General features: G+C 40.4%; 1 protein-coding gene across 20 annotated transcripts in view; it reads left to right on the top strand.

Annotated features, from left to right (window-relative positions):
- The first annotated feature begins 2,315 nt into the window (after nt 1-2,315).
- The window catches only part of mycbp2 (MYC binding protein 2), a 63,547-nt gene continuing 45,315 nt past the window's right edge, over nt 2,316-20,547 (top strand). For 18 of the 20 annotated variants that reach the window (XM_030428899.1, XM_030428892.1, XM_030428896.1 and 15 more), the window contains exons 1-10: nt 2,316-3,028; nt 5,367-5,442; nt 12,290-12,505; nt 14,197-14,350; nt 14,584-14,780; nt 16,357-16,599; nt 17,784-17,855; nt 18,133-18,229; nt 18,347-18,420; nt 20,327-20,465. In XM_030428899.1, coding sequence (XP_030284759.1) covers nt 2,757-3,028; nt 5,367-5,442; nt 12,290-12,505; nt 14,197-14,350; nt 14,584-14,780; nt 16,357-16,599; nt 17,784-17,855; nt 18,133-18,229; nt 18,347-18,420; nt 20,327-20,465 — 1,540 coding nt within the window. In that variant the 5' untranslated portion in view covers nt 2,316-2,756. The remainder of the gene's footprint in view (nt 3,029-5,366; nt 5,443-12,289; nt 12,506-14,196; nt 14,351-14,583; nt 14,781-16,356; nt 16,600-17,783; nt 17,856-18,132; nt 18,230-18,346; nt 18,421-20,326; nt 20,466-20,547) is intronic. The other 2 variants (XM_030428907.1, XM_030428910.1) reach the window with 1 other exon arrangement.

The raw sequence follows: 20,547 nt of genomic DNA, 5'->3' as shown, positions 1-20,547 counted from the left end.
TAAACTTCTAAACTGGTTGTAAGTTTGTGAAGCTCTGCGTTCACGGTGGCTTCTCCTAACAGCGGAATGGAATGATGGGACGTCCTAAAATGAATTGTTGCAGTCGACTATGAGCTCCTGCCCTCTTTATGAATGCATACAATTCAAAGGGCAGTGACTAACACTGGGTGGCAATGGTGTTATAATGACGGAAATGACAAAACTTGTTGTGCAAGTCTATCACTAAAAATAACTAAATATAAGATGTGGCCCAAGGCTATACGTGACTGATCATTTTACACTCAGTTAGTCAGAGCAGCAGAAATGAGTGCAACCTGTTTTATTTTGGTGTGTGAAAGCGATAGAGTGTGAAAGTCAAGACACAACAGCTTAAAAATCTACGTGTACTTCATTTCCACAGAGATATAAACTGACACAAAATACATTCTGCCCTCAGTTGTGAACATCATCGTGGCAAACTTCCTGAACTGAAGCACATTGTGTCAGGCAAACTGATGACACGTCATACTTTCAAATCTCTCCAACTCAAACCCAGTTCCTGGACGCGTGTATACCAACTAGAATTCATCTTCAGCCAGTTCCGCTTGTCATACTCTTGCCTGACCTATGGCATCTTCTTGGCCTAGATATCTCAGCCCTCCTCCCTTCATTAGTCCCAACAGGCCCGCGCTGAGACAACCAGGGGTTAAATGAGCAGCCTCTAGATGCAGCTACACGTTCAGGTTCCACAGTTCCACACTAAATCATTCTCTGTTTATAACCTTCTACCACAATAGACTTTTGCAGAGCAGCTGTTTATTTCCAGTATTTCATACTGAAATCCTAATATCACAGTCAGTCAGTTTTAAGTTGATACATTTTACTTCAATTGTCATCACTGACACAAGCTGGCACTCTGGTACTGCACATGATAATCTCTGAGTGCTTCCTGGGTTGCTATGAGAAGAGACTGTAGACCGACCCCTCTCTTGTCATTGGGCCGCTGCAATGCCTCGAAGCCAATAAAACACCACTAGGGCCTGTGTAAATCTCTTTCCCTATTTCCCCCTCTCTCGCTCTCTCTCTCTCTCTCTCTCTCTCTCTCTCTCTCTCTCAATATTTGTACATGTATCTATATGCACATACATTTGTACCACGGTTTTAAAGGGATGACATCAAATACAAGTTCTACAGTGGGGGAATTGAACAGAATGGAGCATTTTGGAAATTGACTTGATAAATAAAAAACAAAAAAAAAACATTTGGCACATGTGCCCAGTCAGATATACACGCATGAGTGACATTTAACCGGCATGTAGCCTACATTTCTGTCAAATATGCACTGCCTGCACTTGTTTTCTGTGCCTGCCTGTGCATTGCAGTCTGTTTTGGGGCCTTTACTGCAATTTTCACTGATGTTACCCAACACACAGAGGCTGTTTACACCTGGCAGTGTCTCCCAATTTCCTTCTGCAGTATTCCTGCTCCTCCTGCACCCTTGCCCCTAGTCATTAGGTGAAAACGCAGGTATTGCTATGATTAGAATCTGCATGTTGCATTACTGAGGCATTTCAGTATTCCAATGCAATTTGAATTATTAGGCATAAATAAGCAGAGCCCATCTGGTATCTCACCAAGTGTGAGTCATATCATCTATAGGCATATGCATAAGATGCAAGAGGGCCATCTTATGTTGTAGGTAGATAGAGCAGTATCGCTCGGGGCCCGCTCAGTGATAAAGAGACCACAGTGCCACAACGATTTAATCAGAGGACAGCTGCAGCCCTTGTGGAAACTAATGAGATGTTTAAAAAAGAACATCATTTCACTTTTGCACAGTGGTCACTGAAGAGGGAACTACAGTAGTCACAGTCAAGGTTATAACCAGCTGCTATTTATGGAACAGTAGTAAATGGCTTGTAAAGCAGGCTTGGCATAGAAAACAAATTATACACGATAAAAAAACATTTTAAAACACTTTTTTCTTTTAAAGGTCAAAGCGGAGGAGACAGGACAAACAGGATTTAATCTTTTAAGATTATCTGCCAATTCCAGATACAATTGGGAGGGGCCCTGGACAGACCTCAACAAATTAAATGTCCTGATTCCAACTGTGCACAGTGGGCAAGATAGCCTCTGCTTCCGTCTTTTACATGTAATGCCATTGCACCTCCACTACTGCGGATTTTAATGTGATTTAAAAAAAACAAAAACAAACAAACAGACAAAAACAAACTGTACATCAGAATAACTGACACAGGGAGGTAAATGTTCAAATAAATCAATGATAGCATCAGCCGGTTTTTAGTGCTATGAAAATATCCCGGCATGCTAGCGACGCAAGACTCCGGCAGGGAGGGGAGGGATGATGGAGCTAAGATGGCAGCCCAACTGAGGGTGCTGCCTCTCTGGGGTCAAGAAATATTTAAGGAACGAATAAAACACGACAAGACGATTCTGGGAAATTAATGCTGGCGTTTCCGCTATTTCATGTGCGAACGTATTATGGCTTGAGAAGATACATTTTCGGGGGACGAGCACCGTGTTGACGCTGTGGCCGGATCGGAAGTCCATACGTTGTTGCACCACCAGATTGGCTACAATTTGCGCTTCTAACAACTGGGGACCGTGGATGCTAATTGTGGTATTTCTGCAACTCGGAACGGACAAATAATGTGACATGTGGTGGATTTAATGACAAGTGGATTGCATCTGATAGCTAGATATTATCTAGCTGTGGTATCTTTTGTGTGATATATGCATTGTTCTCCAAAACGATGATGTGTGCTGCTGCGGCAGCGGCCGCCGGTGGAGGGATTCTGCCCTCCTCATCGCCGTCGATGGGGCTGGGTGTCAGGGTCATTTCTGGAGCAGGAGCCGATCTCTCCACCATTGGTTCGGGAATGGGTTCTTGTCCGACACCCGGAGCCCAGTCGGATTGTCGGACTCGGTACCAGCTTTTACTCTCAGGGCGAGCTTTGGCCGAAAGATACAGGCGGATTTATACCACCGCCATCAATGATAAAGAGCAAGGGATAAATCAAGGGAGGTGAGTATCTAACGTGAAAAATATAACGCCAGACATGGTAGATGTTGGTCTGTCATTTATGTGGCTAACTGAGCTAACGACCCTAACATTAACCCTTCCCTAGCGGCACGCCAGTTAACATCAGCTTCAGCGAGGTCAAATGAATTGTTATTTACGGCTTTTGAGACAGCCAGGCTTGTGTCATTTAAGTCATTGTTTTGACTACATACAATCTGCCAGGAACTCCATAATTTGGGTGCAATGTCTACCGGGGGTCAGCTTGCTAGGTAGCATTTTGGTTTTGACTTCCCTAGCTTATCTGAGCAAGCTAAGCTAACGTTATTTCAGTTTCCCCCTTGCGCGAGTGGTTTGCACTCCGGGTGCTGTGGACATTGTTAACGTTCAACGTTGGCACATTGTCACTTAAGTAAAAACACCATACAACTGGGTCATAACGATTGGAAAAAGTGCACTATCGGCTCAGCTACATCCATAACAAGCTAGCTGTCATGACAGCAGTTTGTCAATTTGTTATGAGCAATAACGTTAGCAGATACCGGAGCCAGCTAAACGTAAACACACGTCCTGCTCGTTTAACGCCTTATTTGTTTTTTTGTTAAACATTTTCAAACAATTGCTTCCTCGGTTGTCGCCATATTTTACGTCCCCTTGTCATTTGATTTAATTGAATGTAGTGAGCGGTGTGTATTTAGGCCCAACGGCGTCACTGTTTCGATGGCTAACGTTAGCTAACGTTAACTGACGTTGAGGAGCATCAGCCCTTCCCCAGGTTACTTCAACGTAAACCAGCGATTTATTTTTCATGAAACATGGACTTGATAATGATCATATTGTTATTGAAACGTATAATAAATGTATTGTTTTGCTCCTATACACACAAAAAATACCTTTTAAACGTTTTGCATGTATGGGAGAGGATGTGTTGGGAATGGGAGGTGGTTGAACTCATTTGCTTTTCTGGCAGAAGCGGGTAATACAGTTACGTCATTCTAGTCAGTCAGTCAGGTTGTGGACCGAGTAGCTGGGTGATTTGCAGCATCCTCCCTCACAAACTAATTTGTTATGTTTAATCCCACATTTGCAATGCCAGCTTTAAGCATCGACCAGTATGACGTTGAAGGGTCCAACAATTAGTCTAAAGGCACCAGTGGTTTCATAGCCAACTCCTGAATACACTTCCTTACTAATGGCCAAGAAGGGAACATATCAGTTCTTCAAGCTATCCAGATTTGTCATGTTACTTTGAACCACCATTGTATTTGACAACAATCTCTCTTTCATAGAGAAAATATCTTGCTTGTATAAGATGCCGCTTATACTATAGACACATGCAAGCTTCTAGGAAGTGTTTGGGGGTTCCTTGACACAAATGTACTGGATTTGTTGACATTTACCTCCTATGGTAAATATCAGACAGACATTCCTATCCGTTGGATTTGCCAGCCTCATCCTAGTTTCTGTTTTGATGGGGAGGATTTACCTAGACCAATACTGTATGCTCAAAAGGAATTTGAAGCTACTTTTGTACAGTGAGAAGTAATTAGAAGTCAATATTCAGTTGCACACCTGAATGACAAAATCAAGCTCTTCCAAACCTGTTTTTTCATTTTCAGGCAAAGACATAATTTAGGTACAGAACAGAATATTGAATTTAAGTACAGAATTGATATATCTGCACTTTCTAAACATCGGATCAAGGGCAGATTTAACATGAATCGATTTTCTGTATTTAGCAGTAAGTAATAATGGTAATGAATTCATGAAGTGCCGTTGTGTTTTTAGTTGTAATTCTATTTGTGGTCCCTAGCACTCGTCATTGGCAGCCTGATTTGCAAGTGAAATTTATCACAAAAAGCCCATGCAAACACCGATTTCAGACAGTCTAAAAGCATTTCTGGAAATTTTGCAAAACCAAACTTCTGCATGTTTTAGTGCTGTTTGTCAGGATGAGTAACACTGAATCTGGTGACAACTGCTACACCTCTGACAGTTAAGTTGGGGATCCTGCACTTCAAAGTGTGAACTTTGCCAGCTGCATAAGATGCAGACTTTCTCTGCAAGGGTGAAAAGGGAAACCGGGTGTCTCATTAAAGACACCTTGAATGGATTCAAAACTGTAATAGCTATACGAAACAAAAGGACAAATTATTTGTGTGTATTTTTTTCCAACTTCGTGACTTGGCTTGAGGATTAATATGTTGGTGATGAGAAGCTTTGCCAGCCTTCCCCTCACATCATCATATTTATCATAAAGGTTGTGGTCGGATTGAATGTTATGCTATTTTTTGAGTGTAAACTGTTTAATTTGCAATACTGAGCAATCACCATATACTTTCAGGGGAAAGAAGGCTCTGAGTAAGAAGAAACTGAAAAGGCGACAGAAGGTCAAGTCAAAAGTCAAATCAAGAACAAAGGTAAGAGACCGATTACCAATTGTTATAATAATATAACAATTGTTCATCCACATGTCTGTGTTTTATATTTGGATATTTGATAGATATGTTCAGAAGAGTTGTAAGGACAAAGCTACATTGTAGAATTGCTGTTTTGAAACCATTACAAAATATATAAAATGACCTAAATTGTTTTATACGGTTGATAAATGCACAACACGTTGCACCACAGAATGCAAATTATAGTAACATCACAAATAGGTACTATGTTTGTTAGTGGGGCACAGTTATGCCTACTACTCTCAGTACCCATAAAGCTTTCAATAGACATAATTTAATATTTATATTCTCTGCATATTGATAAACATTTGACTGGCAGTTGTAATTTGCAACTGTCACAGCCCTTTCTATGCACTGATAAATCTTTACAGCTGGTTTGAAGATTGAGGATAAGATTAAAGATGAGGTTCGATTCTCTGCAATCCTGAAGGTGGTTGGCAGAAGCAATATTTTCATTGGCTGGGCTGGTCAGGTGCCAGGAAGCCTATCCACATATGAAGCCAGAGAGGTGGATCGGCACAATGTGAGACACACGGGAGTGGCTCTGGCTTGTGCACGATGGCCTGTTGCCGAGCGACCTAATGTGTTCCTCATCTCCACGGCAACGGTCTGCCTGCCTCCATCTCCTTCATCCGGAGAGGGAACCCAGTCTGCATCATTGGATGCGGTTGTGTTTTTGCTTCTGCTGTAGACTTGCGTGTACAACATAGGCTGACTAGTTGATCAACAAATATATGAAAAATATATGTATGACAACAAATGTATCCCACTACGATAATATATCCTGCTGTTTTTCTCTGAGAGTGAGAGGGCCGCCCTCTGGTTGTTCTGTAATATTCTTAGTCCTTGTTTGGATTAACTTTATTACACAGATTTTATTCAAGCAAACTGACAGGCAAAAGCAGAAACAGATTTATGTGAAGGTAGAAGACTGGCAGAGGCTCTACTACTAGGCAGGAAATTCAACATGCAGTTGGCTAGTCAGTTCAGTTCCCTTCAGGTTGACTTGGCCAGTGAGTTGATGTGGAACAACAGAAAATACACTATAGAGACAGAGAATGGAACGGTTGGCAAGGTTGGCTGACAAGCGGGCCTAATAACGTGGGCAGTTACATGGGCAGTCATGCTGTATTTATGCGTGTAGTACTCACTCTTGCTATGTCAAGCCTCTCCCACCGTCATCGTCTGACAAGAGTGTGGTGTGAAAGTGTCTCTCCTTTTGTCTGCCTTGTGCTTATGAACATGTGAAAGGGAGTCGGAACAAAAAGCGGTGCATAAACACTCATCATCCTAATGAATATGGTGATGTAATGTCTTGTGTATGAGCAGATGTAGTATGTGTGTTTTTCTAAAACTATGATTATAGTATTAATGTAATTATGCAAAATGACACATTCTATGAAATAACATGAAAACATCGATATAATGTTTTAATAATGAAATCTACGTGACAGCAGTGGTACACCTTTGCCATTTTTTTTTTTAAACTGAGGACAAGATACTAAATAAGTAATTCAGGCGGTTATCATCCAAGAATGAAATCAGGATTCATCTCACCTTTACACTAAGGAAATTAGATCTTTATATAAATATGGTATATGTCAGCTACATTGTACTGAAAGCTGTATTTAACAGACTTTTTAATGATAATGATAGTACTTATCAGTGGCATCCCCTACAAATGTTCTTCATTAGCAAAATACATTTAAGACTAGATTTGATATCACATGGATTCATTTCTTATTTAGTGTATCAGTTATGTTTCTTTGACATATTGATTTTCTAATTAAAATTGATCTTCAGTTGAATGATCTGATATTGATAAAATCCTAAGATCCGTCTTTCGATATATACCTTTTCCGGTGGATGCATGTCAGGGTCAGAAAGTAACAGCCACCAAGTGCAAAATGTGGGTAGATTTTCCATTTGGCGAGTAAATCTCTAAAGGCACTTCACTGCACCTCATAAAATCAGAACTCTATACTTGAATGGCCAAAAAGGTTGTTGAAATATGAAAGTTACTTTTTTCTCTAAATTTCCTTTGTTGAAATACATCTACACCTATATCAGTCATTACTTTCTTGTTCTTTCACATCGTTTTTATTAAGTACATGCCACAATCAGAACAGTTGTCTATTCCTTTCAATATTTCGAATAATGCACCAGGCTAGAGGGATCCGTGTAAGATGTCTATTGGAACTTAAATAACGGAATTGATTTAAATCAAAAGAGGCATTACCCAACTCAGTATATCGTGTATATATATAACTTCAGAATATTCATATTTTAGTATATGCAAAACATAATTTGGTGACTTTTTTCAGCATGTTATTCCAATGATATTGGTGCTTTGGAAGCTTATGCAGCTAAAACCAATGAGCAAAACACTGCGGTCATGATCAAAAAGTAAAAATGTCCAAACTGTCTACTAGTATGTGAAGAGATTTAAGTCATGGATGCTGGTCTTGAAGGGAAGTACTCATGTGCCTGTCCACCACCTGTACTTTATATACTGTATGTCACTCTACTTACCACATTTAAACTGAGTATTGCCATAATGTCTAATGCGGAACAGCTGTGTATGAACATAATTTCTCGGAGACCGAATTTAATATGATGTACTCACAATCTGTAGTGCATTAAAAACTGTGCCTGGGTAAACTGAAATAGATATGACAGAGAACAACAGTGTGTGTATAAGGAGAAAGTACACTGCAGAGTAAATGGGTAGGTCAGAATTGTGAAATTGAGACACTAACTTTTAAAAGTATTAATTGTAGAATCTAAGTTAATTGCCTTTGTTCAGTATGACAGCGAGACCAGGTTTGTGCCTCTTAGCATTGGTGTTAGTTTCAAGCCACAGAGCTAAGCATCCTTTCCTAAGAAAGATAAACTCACAGCAGCGTTTGGGGAACCCAGAGGGTGGATCACGAAAAAACTTTCTGCTGTTCTGAAGGTATTTCTAGAATCCTCAAGGACTTTTTGTCTGCTGCATGATTGCAAAAGACTTAACTCATTGTGACTGTTTCCTAATCCAAATAAAAGACGGTAGTCACTAGTTACCTGAATAGGAAACACCTTTCCAAGCTCGGAAAGTAATTCAGATGGCTAGAAAAGTCTGGGAGGATTCTTGTACGTAATCCCACAGGTGCCCCTACACCCAGTAAGCACCTAGCCCGAGGAGTCATTTTGTGTTGTTAAAGGTCTGAGACTTTGTAAAGATGTGGTCTGTATTTAAAATACTGATGTATTATTAGATGAATATAAATTATTGAACATTTTCTCCTGTTGATAAGTTGCATATTTATTCATCTCATGTGGTGATGCAAACTAACAACCCACTCCACTCGAGCCTCTGCTTTGGAAGACACAACTTTTATTCCTTTTTTTCCCTTCATATTTTTTCTATAAAGCCAGCAGTCTGAAATGTTTCACTGTCTGAGTGCGGCCAGGGCCTCTATAGCAGCCTTCTCCAAAGCTCTTAGATGGTCATCAAATCAGCAGTGAAGTGCAGACAGGAACAAAAAAGAAACCGTCAGATGAGCAGCATGTTTACATTATGGGTTGTGGTATTACAAAACGACGCGAAACCACAAAACATCAGCAGGTCATTGAGCTTTGCATATTTGTTTCTGCCTATACTTAAGTGCAATATGACATGATGCTTGAAGATGATTCCTTTAATGACAACTTTATGATGATTTGTTCAGTTTTAAATTAGCTACTGTCAGCTCTCGTGAAACCTGTATCTTACAATTTTCAACTGCTCTGTGAGGACCATGTTTCTACTGCTTCATGTTCTGCTTTGCGAGATGTAACCAATCAGACATAATGTACGTAACATGGCTGTAACTGTTTTTAAAGGGACAAAGCCCTGATTGTAAACAACAATAACATTAAAATGGCGAAGTAGAATGGGAAAGACTTGGGTGTATAGCAGGCAGGAAGGGTCAGTCGAAATACTTCATTGAGTGGCATAATGGAAATTGCAAGATCCATCGATTTTTGGAGCAATGGACAAAAAGTCAGGATATCTTTGCTTTAGATAATAATAGTAGCACGGACAAAAAATGTTGTGTTAATTGTGTGCACAGCTGCTTTAGTACATATTTTATTTTTGAGCAACAGTGGGTTTCAATTCTGTGTTTCAGATTTTTTTTAGGGCTACCCTTTGTTTACTTGTGACTAACAAGTTTAACAATACTATGCCCTTATATTATCTAAGAAAGACTCTTGTTATTGTAATAATATTTAATCAAGTGAATATTAAACTTTACCTGCTTCAAAACAATGGAGGCAATAAAAAATGCATGCATAAGAAGGTATTAAAGAAGACAAATCAACCAGCAGAATCTTCGTAGGGAGCAACCAATCTTGTATGTATCGGCCATAAATGCTTATCATCCTATCTCAAATGCTCAGCTTCAGAATGCTGCCTTTTGTCTCTACTCCACCCTTTTGTTTTTCTGTCATCTCCCAACTAACGCATTTTCTCTCCCTTGCTTTATAAGTTTGGGTCATTATAGCATCCCTGTGTTCAGTTTGAAGGGCTCTTTCCAGGCAGTGTGCTCTTTTGTGAAAGCTGTACAGTCACTTTGTCACAAATGCTACTTTAGCAGCAAGGCTGGAGAGCATTAGACAGTCCTGCTAGATGAGAGTGCAGCTAATATCCTCCCCACTGGTCTGAGCTGAGAATGAATGACCTCTCTCCCCAAATAGATGACATCACCCTCTGTGATTGTGATGCCAAAAGCGCAACACTGCAAGAGAAGCGCAATCGATCAATAGGGTTCTCTGGAGGTTACCTCAGGACTGTAGTTTAAAATGCGTTGCTTGGTGGGACGCAGAAAGCTTATCAGTTAGTCTATCAAGCTCTCTCTGTAGAGTGTAGTTTCATACTAATCAAAATTATTAGTTGGATGTAAGTGCTGAACCTTTGATGTGATTATTTTATTTTCAATTGAATATTCTTAGCTTGTCCCCTTCATTTATATCACTGAGGGTAGACCCAAATTGTTATAAATAATATAATGTGGATATGGATATATAAATGTATGTTCATCTTACAAACTCATCTTAGTATACAGTAAGCAATTTAAAACACGTCCAATAACTAAAGCCCCTAAAATGACCATTAAAGTGGCTATAACCAACATTTTACATACAAATTGGTCAACTGACAATGTGAAAAGAAAGTGAAAGGGAATGCCTGTTTTTTTTTTATGTTTTTTAAAATTTTATTCCATTTTGCTTACGAAGACAAAAAAAAGGAAAAGACAATATACAACACACATACACAACAAAAGGACAGTACGGCAGTGGTTCCAGACAAAAAAAACAATGTAATATAGTAGTTTAGTCCTTCTTGACAGAGCTTCTACTTAGAATGTTTCTATCATTGTAGAGGCTTTTATTCTTGAACATTCAAAAAATTGAAAGGGGTTGCTCCTAGTGTTGAACCTAGAGAATTATCACCCAAATTTGTTCTTAGCTTTAAAATGAGTTTCAGCTCATTGTTTAGCTGGTCTGTAAATTTCCTTTTTTGGTTCACTTTCACCACTCTCATCATGTCCTTTTCTGCTGCAGCCTGTAATAGGCAGCTGAATGATATTCAACTGAAACGTTTATTTTTAAACACTGACGGTTGACTCTATTGAGTCTTGATTCATGAAGATCAACCAATGGTTTCATGCACAGACAACTTCTTTATGGAAATAGGGGTATTTTAAAACAGTTGTTTGACTTCATCCTGGTGGCTTTGTCCATGTTAGTGTTAGACAGGCTTGAATTATAGTCGGGATAAATAAAGATTCAACAAACAATACCAACTTTTCATGAATTAACAGTATGAAATAACAACAAATGATAGAAATTCAATTGTTAATTTGTAGATGCTTTGTTCAAGTTTAACTATAAAATATTCTGCAGTGGTTATGTAAAATGTTGGGTAAGCCATTTTGTAACACTGATAGCTGCGCTGAGCAGATCTTGAAATGGGTAAACACTTGCCAAGCCCAGTGTGTTAAAAGTGAGCTCCTGGAGGAGTCAAAGCAAAAGTAGGAGTCACTTCATGTCACAACTGTGTCACCGACTAGACAGGAGGACAAGTGACAGAATTGGCTGCTTAAAGACTTACTGTCTTCACAGACGTTTTTCAATTCAAACCTTGTGTAATTTTGATTTTCGTCTAAGCTAGCATATGGTTGAAGTCCCTTAGGTTCATGTTTGCCTCACAGAAATGATTTTCCTCATAAAGCCGAACGAGAAATTACCCCACTGATTGTGGTCTGTAGGGACTTTGGTTAGGCGTGCCATTAATGGCCTTACACTGAAACTTCCTTCTTTTAGCACCTGCATGAGCCATGAGCAGTCGAGAGACATAAACCACAATGAATGTATGAATTGCCTGTCCGTGTGATATATTGTTTACAGCTCCTGTTAAAGATACAGCAGTAATAACAAACAGGACCCAACATGCAGCCATATGTGACTTTGAGCTTTGATCCTGACCATGTGGCACTATGATGACTAGAAGCTGAAACCCATGATTAGTACAAAAACCGATCACCTCTATCGAGATCTAATTAAAACATGCTTGCTGCTCTCTAGATATACAGTCACCACTTTTGTCCACAAGATGGTATGGTAAACAGTGTAACATACTCAGAAAGAACTGACATTGATTTGTGGGTGAATGTATTGTGATGCACCAGATGATACTAAGAAAATAACCCTAACCTTAACCTTAGCACTGAGAAAAGGTTTTCCTGACTTTGCTGAACTTCCACTGCTCTCTGTTTTTCTACAGGCCGAGAGTCTAGATGGAGCCCTCTGTGTGCCGGACATCAAGCTGCACAGCAACCCATCTGCATTCAACGTCTACTGCAATGTGCGGCACTGTGTGCTGGACTGGCAGCAGAGAGAGGCCTCCCTGGCGCTGGCTTCCAGGAGCTCGGTGCAGAGTGGGGACTCAGACAGTGAGGAGGAAGAAGAGTACCGTGAGCCAGCCGTGAAGCTGCCAAAGGTATGAGCAGGGGGTAGAATTGGCTGCTTATGTGGTGGTAGCAGCGCAGGGTATCAAGGCGAGAGCCAGCCTGTGCTCTTTATCTTCGGGATGCAACAATCCTGTATCTCTCTGGTCTTGTATCCTTTTTATTGTTGTGATAATTGAAGACACTTTAACATAGGTTTGAAACGCCCATCATGTGAGGATTATAGCCTCTGCCCTGTCACCCCAAATCCCTCTACTACTCTGTGAGCCTATTGGTTTCTCTATGTTACTCCGTAGTAGGGCTGTCAGTTGTATTTGAAATCTAAACAATTTCTCGCTCGGGGAAAAACAGGAAATGCCATCAACCAGTAATGAACACAATTTTCTAATTTGCTGTCTGTAAGCTAAGTTGACTGTTTTCATTTGGATGCCTACTGAATTACCTATGACCCTATTGCTCTGTTAGTAAACTGTCCCATTTCCCATTCTTTGATTACATAAAATAGAGTATAAAATACGAAACCAAAGTATATGGGAATCAACTTTTTTTTTTTTTTTCTGTCTATTCCATAAATGGTAGAATTAAGGAGGGAAGTAAAGGATGACCGACTTTGGAAAAGGCTTCTGCCTTGTGATAGCACAATAACAATTCTGAGATCTTACATTTGAGCTTGTCATCCAAGGGAGGCAGCTGGGGCACCATCAATGAGCTGAACATAAATTGTAAAACACAAGTTAGGATTAGGCTACAGAAATTGCCTGCATTATGCCACACTTTTTCTTGTCTATCGCTCTCTACAACTAGACAAACCTTTCTACAGTGTGACAGCACATTTACATTGTAGAATTTTATGAATTTGCAATGTGTGTCGCTGTTTGTATGTTTTATGTTGATTTTAGATTGTGTTATGTGCACATTGTGCATGTTGGTTAGCAGTTAAATACTGGACTTTGGACAGATGGACAGTTTTAATTTAGAATTTTTATAACAGCAAACTTTATCCAAAATAAATTGGCTACTGTTGATATAATATTTTGGGGTGATTTAGATTTAACTTCAGTTTAGTTACAGTTGCTACCAAGTTGCGTGTGTGTGTATTTAAAAAAAGTAACACTGACCAAATGCCCTCACAAAGTATAATGTCAGTTACATAATCTAAGAAGCTATAATAAAAAAGGCTAGAATGTCTATTTTTTTTTTGTTAATCTATATTCCATTTTTGTGCACAGTATTGTACAGGTCTTGTTATATATTTTTTAACTAACATTATCTTAACTACTGCTTTTCTGCTCTCTATGTACGTTTTTATTAGTTGTTCACTGATATTTAGCTTTCAGTTCACAATCCAAGTTCTTCACTGAGACATGAAGGAACATTAAAGCATTGTTTGAATCAGTTACAAGCCATACTGAGAGAGAGAATGACATCCTTTTCTAGGCCAAACTCCTTTGCCTTTCTCCCTTCTCCATGCACTCAACTGGGTCTGTCATTATTCCAAATGTTAATAGGGGATATTGAAGAGGAAGTAACAGTACATACTGTGGGCCCCCAGCTAAATGTAGGTTGTTGTACTGTAGGATGATGAGGCCATGCTATTCAAAGAAAACATCCATTCCAAAAGTCTGTTTATTAATTGTGTTTGTCCTCCAGCTTATCTCAGACTGTGGTGTGACATCATGGTGTTCATTAGCTCATACAAATATGCTTCTGTGTTTATGTGCAGATCATTGGCATCGGCCTGTGTGGGGTATTTGAGCTGATAAAAGAGACGCGGTTCTCTCACCCCTCACTGTGCCTGCGTAGCCTGCAGGCCTTGTTGGACATGCTGCAGGGACAACAGCCTGAAGGCTTTCAGACCGAGCCTCCTGATGTTCTAGGTAAGGATGAAAATACACACGCAGAAGAGTTGATGAGGTGCACGTGAACAGTCAAATGCAATTCAATGTAATTGCCCTGCAACAAATCTTGTTTGTGAAGCCTAATGATCACTTTGCTGTGTTGCATTAAACTGCATTATATTGTATATTTTTTGTATCGTTATATTTAAGCCTTACATACAGAAATACAAATACAAACATTTAACCTGCCTTTGACCTGTATGCTTCCTCAGAGTCTCTTTTCCAGTTGCTTTTGGAGACCACAGTCCGCAGCACAGGGCCAAATGATCCAACAGGACAGGCCATCACTGCTCTGTCCTGCGCTTGCCTCTTTAGTCTGGTGGTGGCCTGGGGCGACACCGGCAAAATCCTGCAGGCCGTGTCTGCCATCCTCACCAACAATGGTAGCCATGCCTGCCAGACGATACAGGTAATTAACACATTTAGAGAAATTAGATTACTTCTGGTGATTACATCTTTATTTTGCTTCTCCATCATTCATATGAAAAACAAATGATGAATTAAGTTATATATGAGTCAGTCAGTCCAAGATGTTCTTTGCACGTGTAAGGCCTTCCTTACACAACTAACCATAGATTATCAGATCATATCTTGTGTGCTGACCACCTGTTCAGATTAATGTTTTGTACTTAACAAACCTCTTTATATGGGAAGAGGAATTCCAGGTCCTCTTATTCTTGTATCCATTGAAACACAAACTGAAATGACATTGTTCTTTTATACCCAATTCAATTTGAATTGTCATGTTTTCCAAACCAGCTCCAACAAGAAATTTCAACCCATCTATTATCCAAGTTTTTCCTTCAGTCTTGTAGAAATCCTTTAGATTGCCAAAGTGCTTTTTAGAAGGATAAACTAACCTCTGGCTCCTCCATGCATTTCCTCTGAGCAGAGAGACTCATGGGAGTGTCTGGACAGTGCAAATTGAGTTTTGGAAAATGTCAAGCCACTCTGATTCTCCTGTTTGATTATGTTACCCTTCCTGCGTTCCTATCCCAATTAGCTGGTCTTCTGTTTGCTTCCATCTCTAGCTCTTTAGCGTGTCCTCTATTTCTATTCTTGTGGTTTCTTTCTATGGTTTCCTTGCTTCTGCTTTAAAAACTAAAACTGTAATTTAAACAGTAAGTACTTTGTGCGCGGGCTTTGTGATAGTAAATTGTTTCACCTTCAGCTGTATATGAATAAAATTCCTACACTTGACCAGAGCTGCAGAGGGACTTTAAAGCCTCATACATTTATCCCCCACAGACGCAGTCCTGTGTGTGTGTGTGTGTGTGTGTGTGTGTGTGTGTGTGTGTGTGTGTGTGTGTGTGTGTGTGTGTGTGTGTGTGTGTGTGTGTGTGTGTGTGTGTGTGTGTGTGTGTGTGTGTGTGTGTGTGTGTGTGTGTGTGTGTGTGTTTTGTTTTCCTGGTTGCTCATCCTTAGGCATAGACTGGACTGTGAATCATCACAATGGAAGGAGGGCTGATGGGAAGTGTGGGCTTATGTACTGCACACGCCTTTGTGTTTGTTTGCGTGTGTGAGAACCATGAGATCAGCAACGTGTTTTTTATACCTGCTGTGGAAATGTGTGTGTGTGTGTGTGTTTGAAAATGCATTCAGGCAAAATGAGAAGAGGGTCAATGTGCCGGTACAGTCACCACAGAATTTGACTTGATTAGCAGCAAAGAAACTCAATAGCCAGTTCCCCCCATGCATGATCTATTTATTAAGATACACTCCATTATCGGCGCGCAGGTGGTGGAGTGGTTAGAGCGCATTCCATAGACGCAGTCGACCCCAGTTCGATTCCGGCCGGAGGTCCTTTGCTGCATGTCACATTCCCCTCTCTCTCCCATATTTCCTATCTGTCTACTGCTTAATAAAGGTGTCTATGCCAAAAAAATCTTAAAAAAAAAAAAAAAGATACCCTCCATTATGTCATATTAGAAGTTGGCAGTCCTGCACTCTTTCAGCACCTTCTTTGTCTTCCTCAATCTCACCAGGTGCCTACCATACTGAACGCACTACAGAGGAGTGTACAAGCTGTCCTGGTTGGAAAGATTCAAATCCAGGATTGGTTTGGGAATGGCATCAAACGTGCAGCCCTGATGAACAAGTGGGTCCTAAAAGAGGTGGCCATTGACGAGGACGAGCGCTGCCTCCTGCAGACTGATGGTTCCTTCCTGTACTTGCTCTGCAAGGATGGACTATACAAAGTGGGCTCTGGATACAGTGGCACGGTCAGGGTATGTAGCACAGAAAGATGCATATTGTCACTTTTGAGCAGAGAATATTGGCGTGGTGGAGCTGTGAGAATGTCCCTTCCTCGCCCACCCTGCTCAAATCAGCTCCAGGCTGCTCTGCTTAATATCACTCTGTGCTCAACTCAGATTTTATCACGCTACACTCAAATCAGTCACTGCTCACTCGCTCACTTATCTTTTGGTGTAGCAGGAGTAGTACACCTGTATGACTTCTCAGTTTCATTTAGAAAGTACTTTGTAAACCTTAGTTGTTTGGCTTGCAGTAGCTTGTGACAATACACAGATGCATTTTGGGTTAGGCATGCTTCAAGTTCCATCTCAAGGTGTGAGTGGAGTGAAACTAGGGCAGGATCAATTGGTAGAGTATAAACAGTTAAAGTGGATTATTTAAAAAATGCTGTCACAATGCTTCAATGACAGGCTTTTCTTGGCTCAGGCATAGTTGACGATTAAGAAATGCGTGGTTATCACAGGACACCAACTATGTATACTCTCAATGCCAATTGTTTATGAATGCTGATCTAAAACTAATGCAGTCTTATACAACAGTCCTTCGTAAGTCCTCCCATCATGAAGGTTATCATTTTCCTCCTTTTTCTTTTGCTGACACAATCTTTAAGGTGGAGGTAGTTTGTGTTGCTGTTGAAATGTACCACATTATACTGACAGGTGGTTTTATTATTCTGTCCAACCCATTCATATCAATGAAGGTAGGCTAAGTAACAAAAACACCTGTCTGTATAATCACCTCTCTGCTAGGTATACCTGATAGACTGTCAACTGATGCAGGGAACATGCTATCAGTAGGCTCTAGTAGCTCGTAGCTCTTGTTTGTTAAGATTAGATGTTTAAATCCGAATTAACTTTTGTGCATGGGATCAGGTCTTAAAATTAAGATTAAACATAAAGACACAATTTACAGTACATAATTTCTCAATTGAATGAAGGCAGCAAGAAGTAGTAGATTTGTGTTTGCGGTAGAGAAGCGTCCTAGTAAACAGCCACGATTTTGCTGTAAAATAGAATACTCCATACTGCTTTTTAAGAGAGTAATTGCCAGCATCGAATGCCAGTGTTTGTAGTTGTCTGCTGATTTTCATCTGCCAACATTAAATTAATGTAGTAAGTGTTTATAATTGTTTTCTTGTGTTATGAATGCCACACAGGGCCATGTGTACAACTCAACATCCCGAATCAGGAATCGAAAGGAGAAGAGATCATGGCTGGGCTTTGCTCAGGTAGGTCTCCATCAAGATGCTCCTCACAAACATTACAGTGAAGTGGCTTTGATTATGTAAAATCTTCCGGTCACATTTAAACTCCATATGACTTCAGTGATGTTGGTTATCATCATCATCATCACTGCTTTGTTTAACATTGAGAGTATTAATACATTGTTTAAATACAGTGTTCTGTCTTCATCATTATGAAAATTATGTCTAAGTGAGCTGTAAGGCTTGGAGACGGATTCACACAGATTGTAGATAAGCATCAGTGTTTGTGTTGTCTCCTCAGGGGTACTTGTTGTACCGGGACACAAGTAACCACACTATGTCGGCCATCAAGATCAACCCCGAGACTCTGGAGCCTGAGGGAACTGTGATCATGCCAGGTGCAAAGAAAACACTTCTTGTTGCCTTGTTTAAAAACATCTCACAGAAGATAAATCATCATTATTCCAACAAACAAAATATTGAGTATATTCACTGTCACGTTGCTGCTCTTTCAGGTCAACATTCAGATGGACAAAACATCATCTTCACAGATGGAGAGTATATCAACCAGATCGCAGCCTGCAAAGATGTAAGTTTAATTTTGAGGCCAAAGCTCCTCATCATCATGACAATATCCACATCATCGCTCTTAAACTGATATTTTGATATTGCATGAGTGCCAGAGAGGAAAATCCTCAATGTTTTCAGGATTTTCCCTATGTGTAAAGCTGAATTAAGAAAAAAAACGGTGCTGTACTGCCTATGTCTGCTGGAAACATGGTGGAGACTCATCATTATTCACTTATGTGTGTTTAACTTTATCTGTAACAGTATAGTGCTGTTAAATTGCATTACATACTGGACTGTCAGTTTTGGTCTCAGTGGTGTTTGTCTGTGAGCTTTTGTGAGCTGTAAGAAATTCAGAACATGTTTGTGTGTGGTCATCCTACTTGTCATCAGTCATTTAAACACACACACCAGTACACTTAAACCATCTCCTGCTCCTCATCTGTCTGTTTTTATCTAGTGCAACTAAATAAGATCTCTTCTAAAATGTGTTGTTTCTTTCATGACAACCAAATCTTTTGTTAGTTGAAATGAGGGTAGTCGTCCCTCTTGAACTGCTCAGTGAAGCATCTGTCACTGCCCCTGCTGCTGAGGCCCCAGTCTCACTTTGAAGGGTCCTCAGCTGATCACCAGCTGTGCCACAGAGGGGGTGGGGGGGCGACTTTGTCTATGTTTATATGTGTGCGAGTGTGTTGTGTATATGTGGGCGTGGCAGCACGGGCAGTGGCACCAGATGTGGGTATTCTCCAGAGAGCTTAATCTCTCAAGCAGTTATCTGCATAAGCACTCTGTAATGTCAGTGGGGGAGGGGGAGATGTGAAATCCATATATCTGCTGTTGCAGCTCGCCTTCCTCCGGAATAGCAGTTTCTAGGCTAATCAAGGGGGTGGGACACTGTGTGTGTGGGTGATTGGGGAGACCTAAGAAGCTGCATGCATTTTAAGTGAGCAGCAAGCAAATGCAACCACTGCACAGACCACTTAACCGTTGAGGGAAACCACTTGAGATGCACAATGAGGGGGTTTCAGATGCTGGGAAGAAGATGATGGTGTCAGTAAACTAGTCAAGGTTAAGGGGATAGTCAGATAATGAAAGTAACATGTAGGGAGGAAAAGTTGGGGGTGGTACCGGAGAATAGAGGGATTTATTAAATTACTTGAGTGGCACATGTGCTCAGCTGCCCTAGAGGAATCAAAACACAATACACAAGTGTTATCGTTACCACACAGTGGAAACCAGACCAACCCCTTGCTATCCTTCACCCTTTTTATATTCCTGTTGTCTCCCAATTATTTCCTTGTTGTGTTCCTTTACTGAATTTGTTTCTTTCCTGTAAATTGCCCCTCTCAGCCACGTCCATTGCAGTGACTAACCTATATCTCAGACTGTTACATCAGCTGTCATGTGCTCGGCATTGAGCACGAGTTGTCGATAGGTGTCACATCTTTCTTGGTGTTGTTGAGATAAATGTATATGCTATTTACACTGACATGGCTGGGTTTTAAATTACCATAGCCACTAATGTAAAAAACACCCCACACCCCCAAACATATTGCGGTTGATAGACTTATCTGTGACTCCTACAAGGTTTTAATCTATGTGTTAATCCAAACTGCATCTAGCATGTAAATTATAGTGTGTGTGTGGGGGGTATGTGAGGCCCATTTTTAATGACTCACTTAATTCCCACTTGTCCCAAAACATGCACATGCACTTACAGCTACGTACACAGGCAGAAATGTGAATAAGTGTGGATGTCTTTAAAGTTTGAACTGCTCCTTTAAAAGCTTGATTCATTCATAGGTGGGTTAGGGGAAAAGTGGGGACATGTTTTCAATAAATTGGGGGCATTTTGCTTCCTAACATATATATTGTTAGGTATCATGAAACTAAACAGCATTTCCTCCTGTTGGCCCTGACTCCTGCAGGATGGTTTTGTGGTGCGGATCTATACTATGAGCTCAGACCCGGCCCTGCAGCAGGAACTGCAGCTAAAGCTGGCAAGGAAATGTCTGCACGCCTGCGGCATCTCTCTCTTTGACCTCGAGAAGGATCTGCACATCATCAGTGAGTAACATAAAATATGTGCATGATTTCTTCATATGCATATGTACACCTGCTACAAGACAATTTTTCATGTGAAGACAAG

This window comes from Sparus aurata, chromosome 9, assembly GCF_900880675.1.
Source record: "Sparus aurata chromosome 9, fSpaAur1.1, whole genome shotgun sequence".
NCBI lineage: Eukaryota > Metazoa > Chordata > Actinopteri > Spariformes > Sparidae > Sparus > Sparus aurata.
The sequence above is the reverse complement of the archived record's forward strand: the minus strand, read 5'-3'. Positions and strand labels throughout refer to the sequence as shown.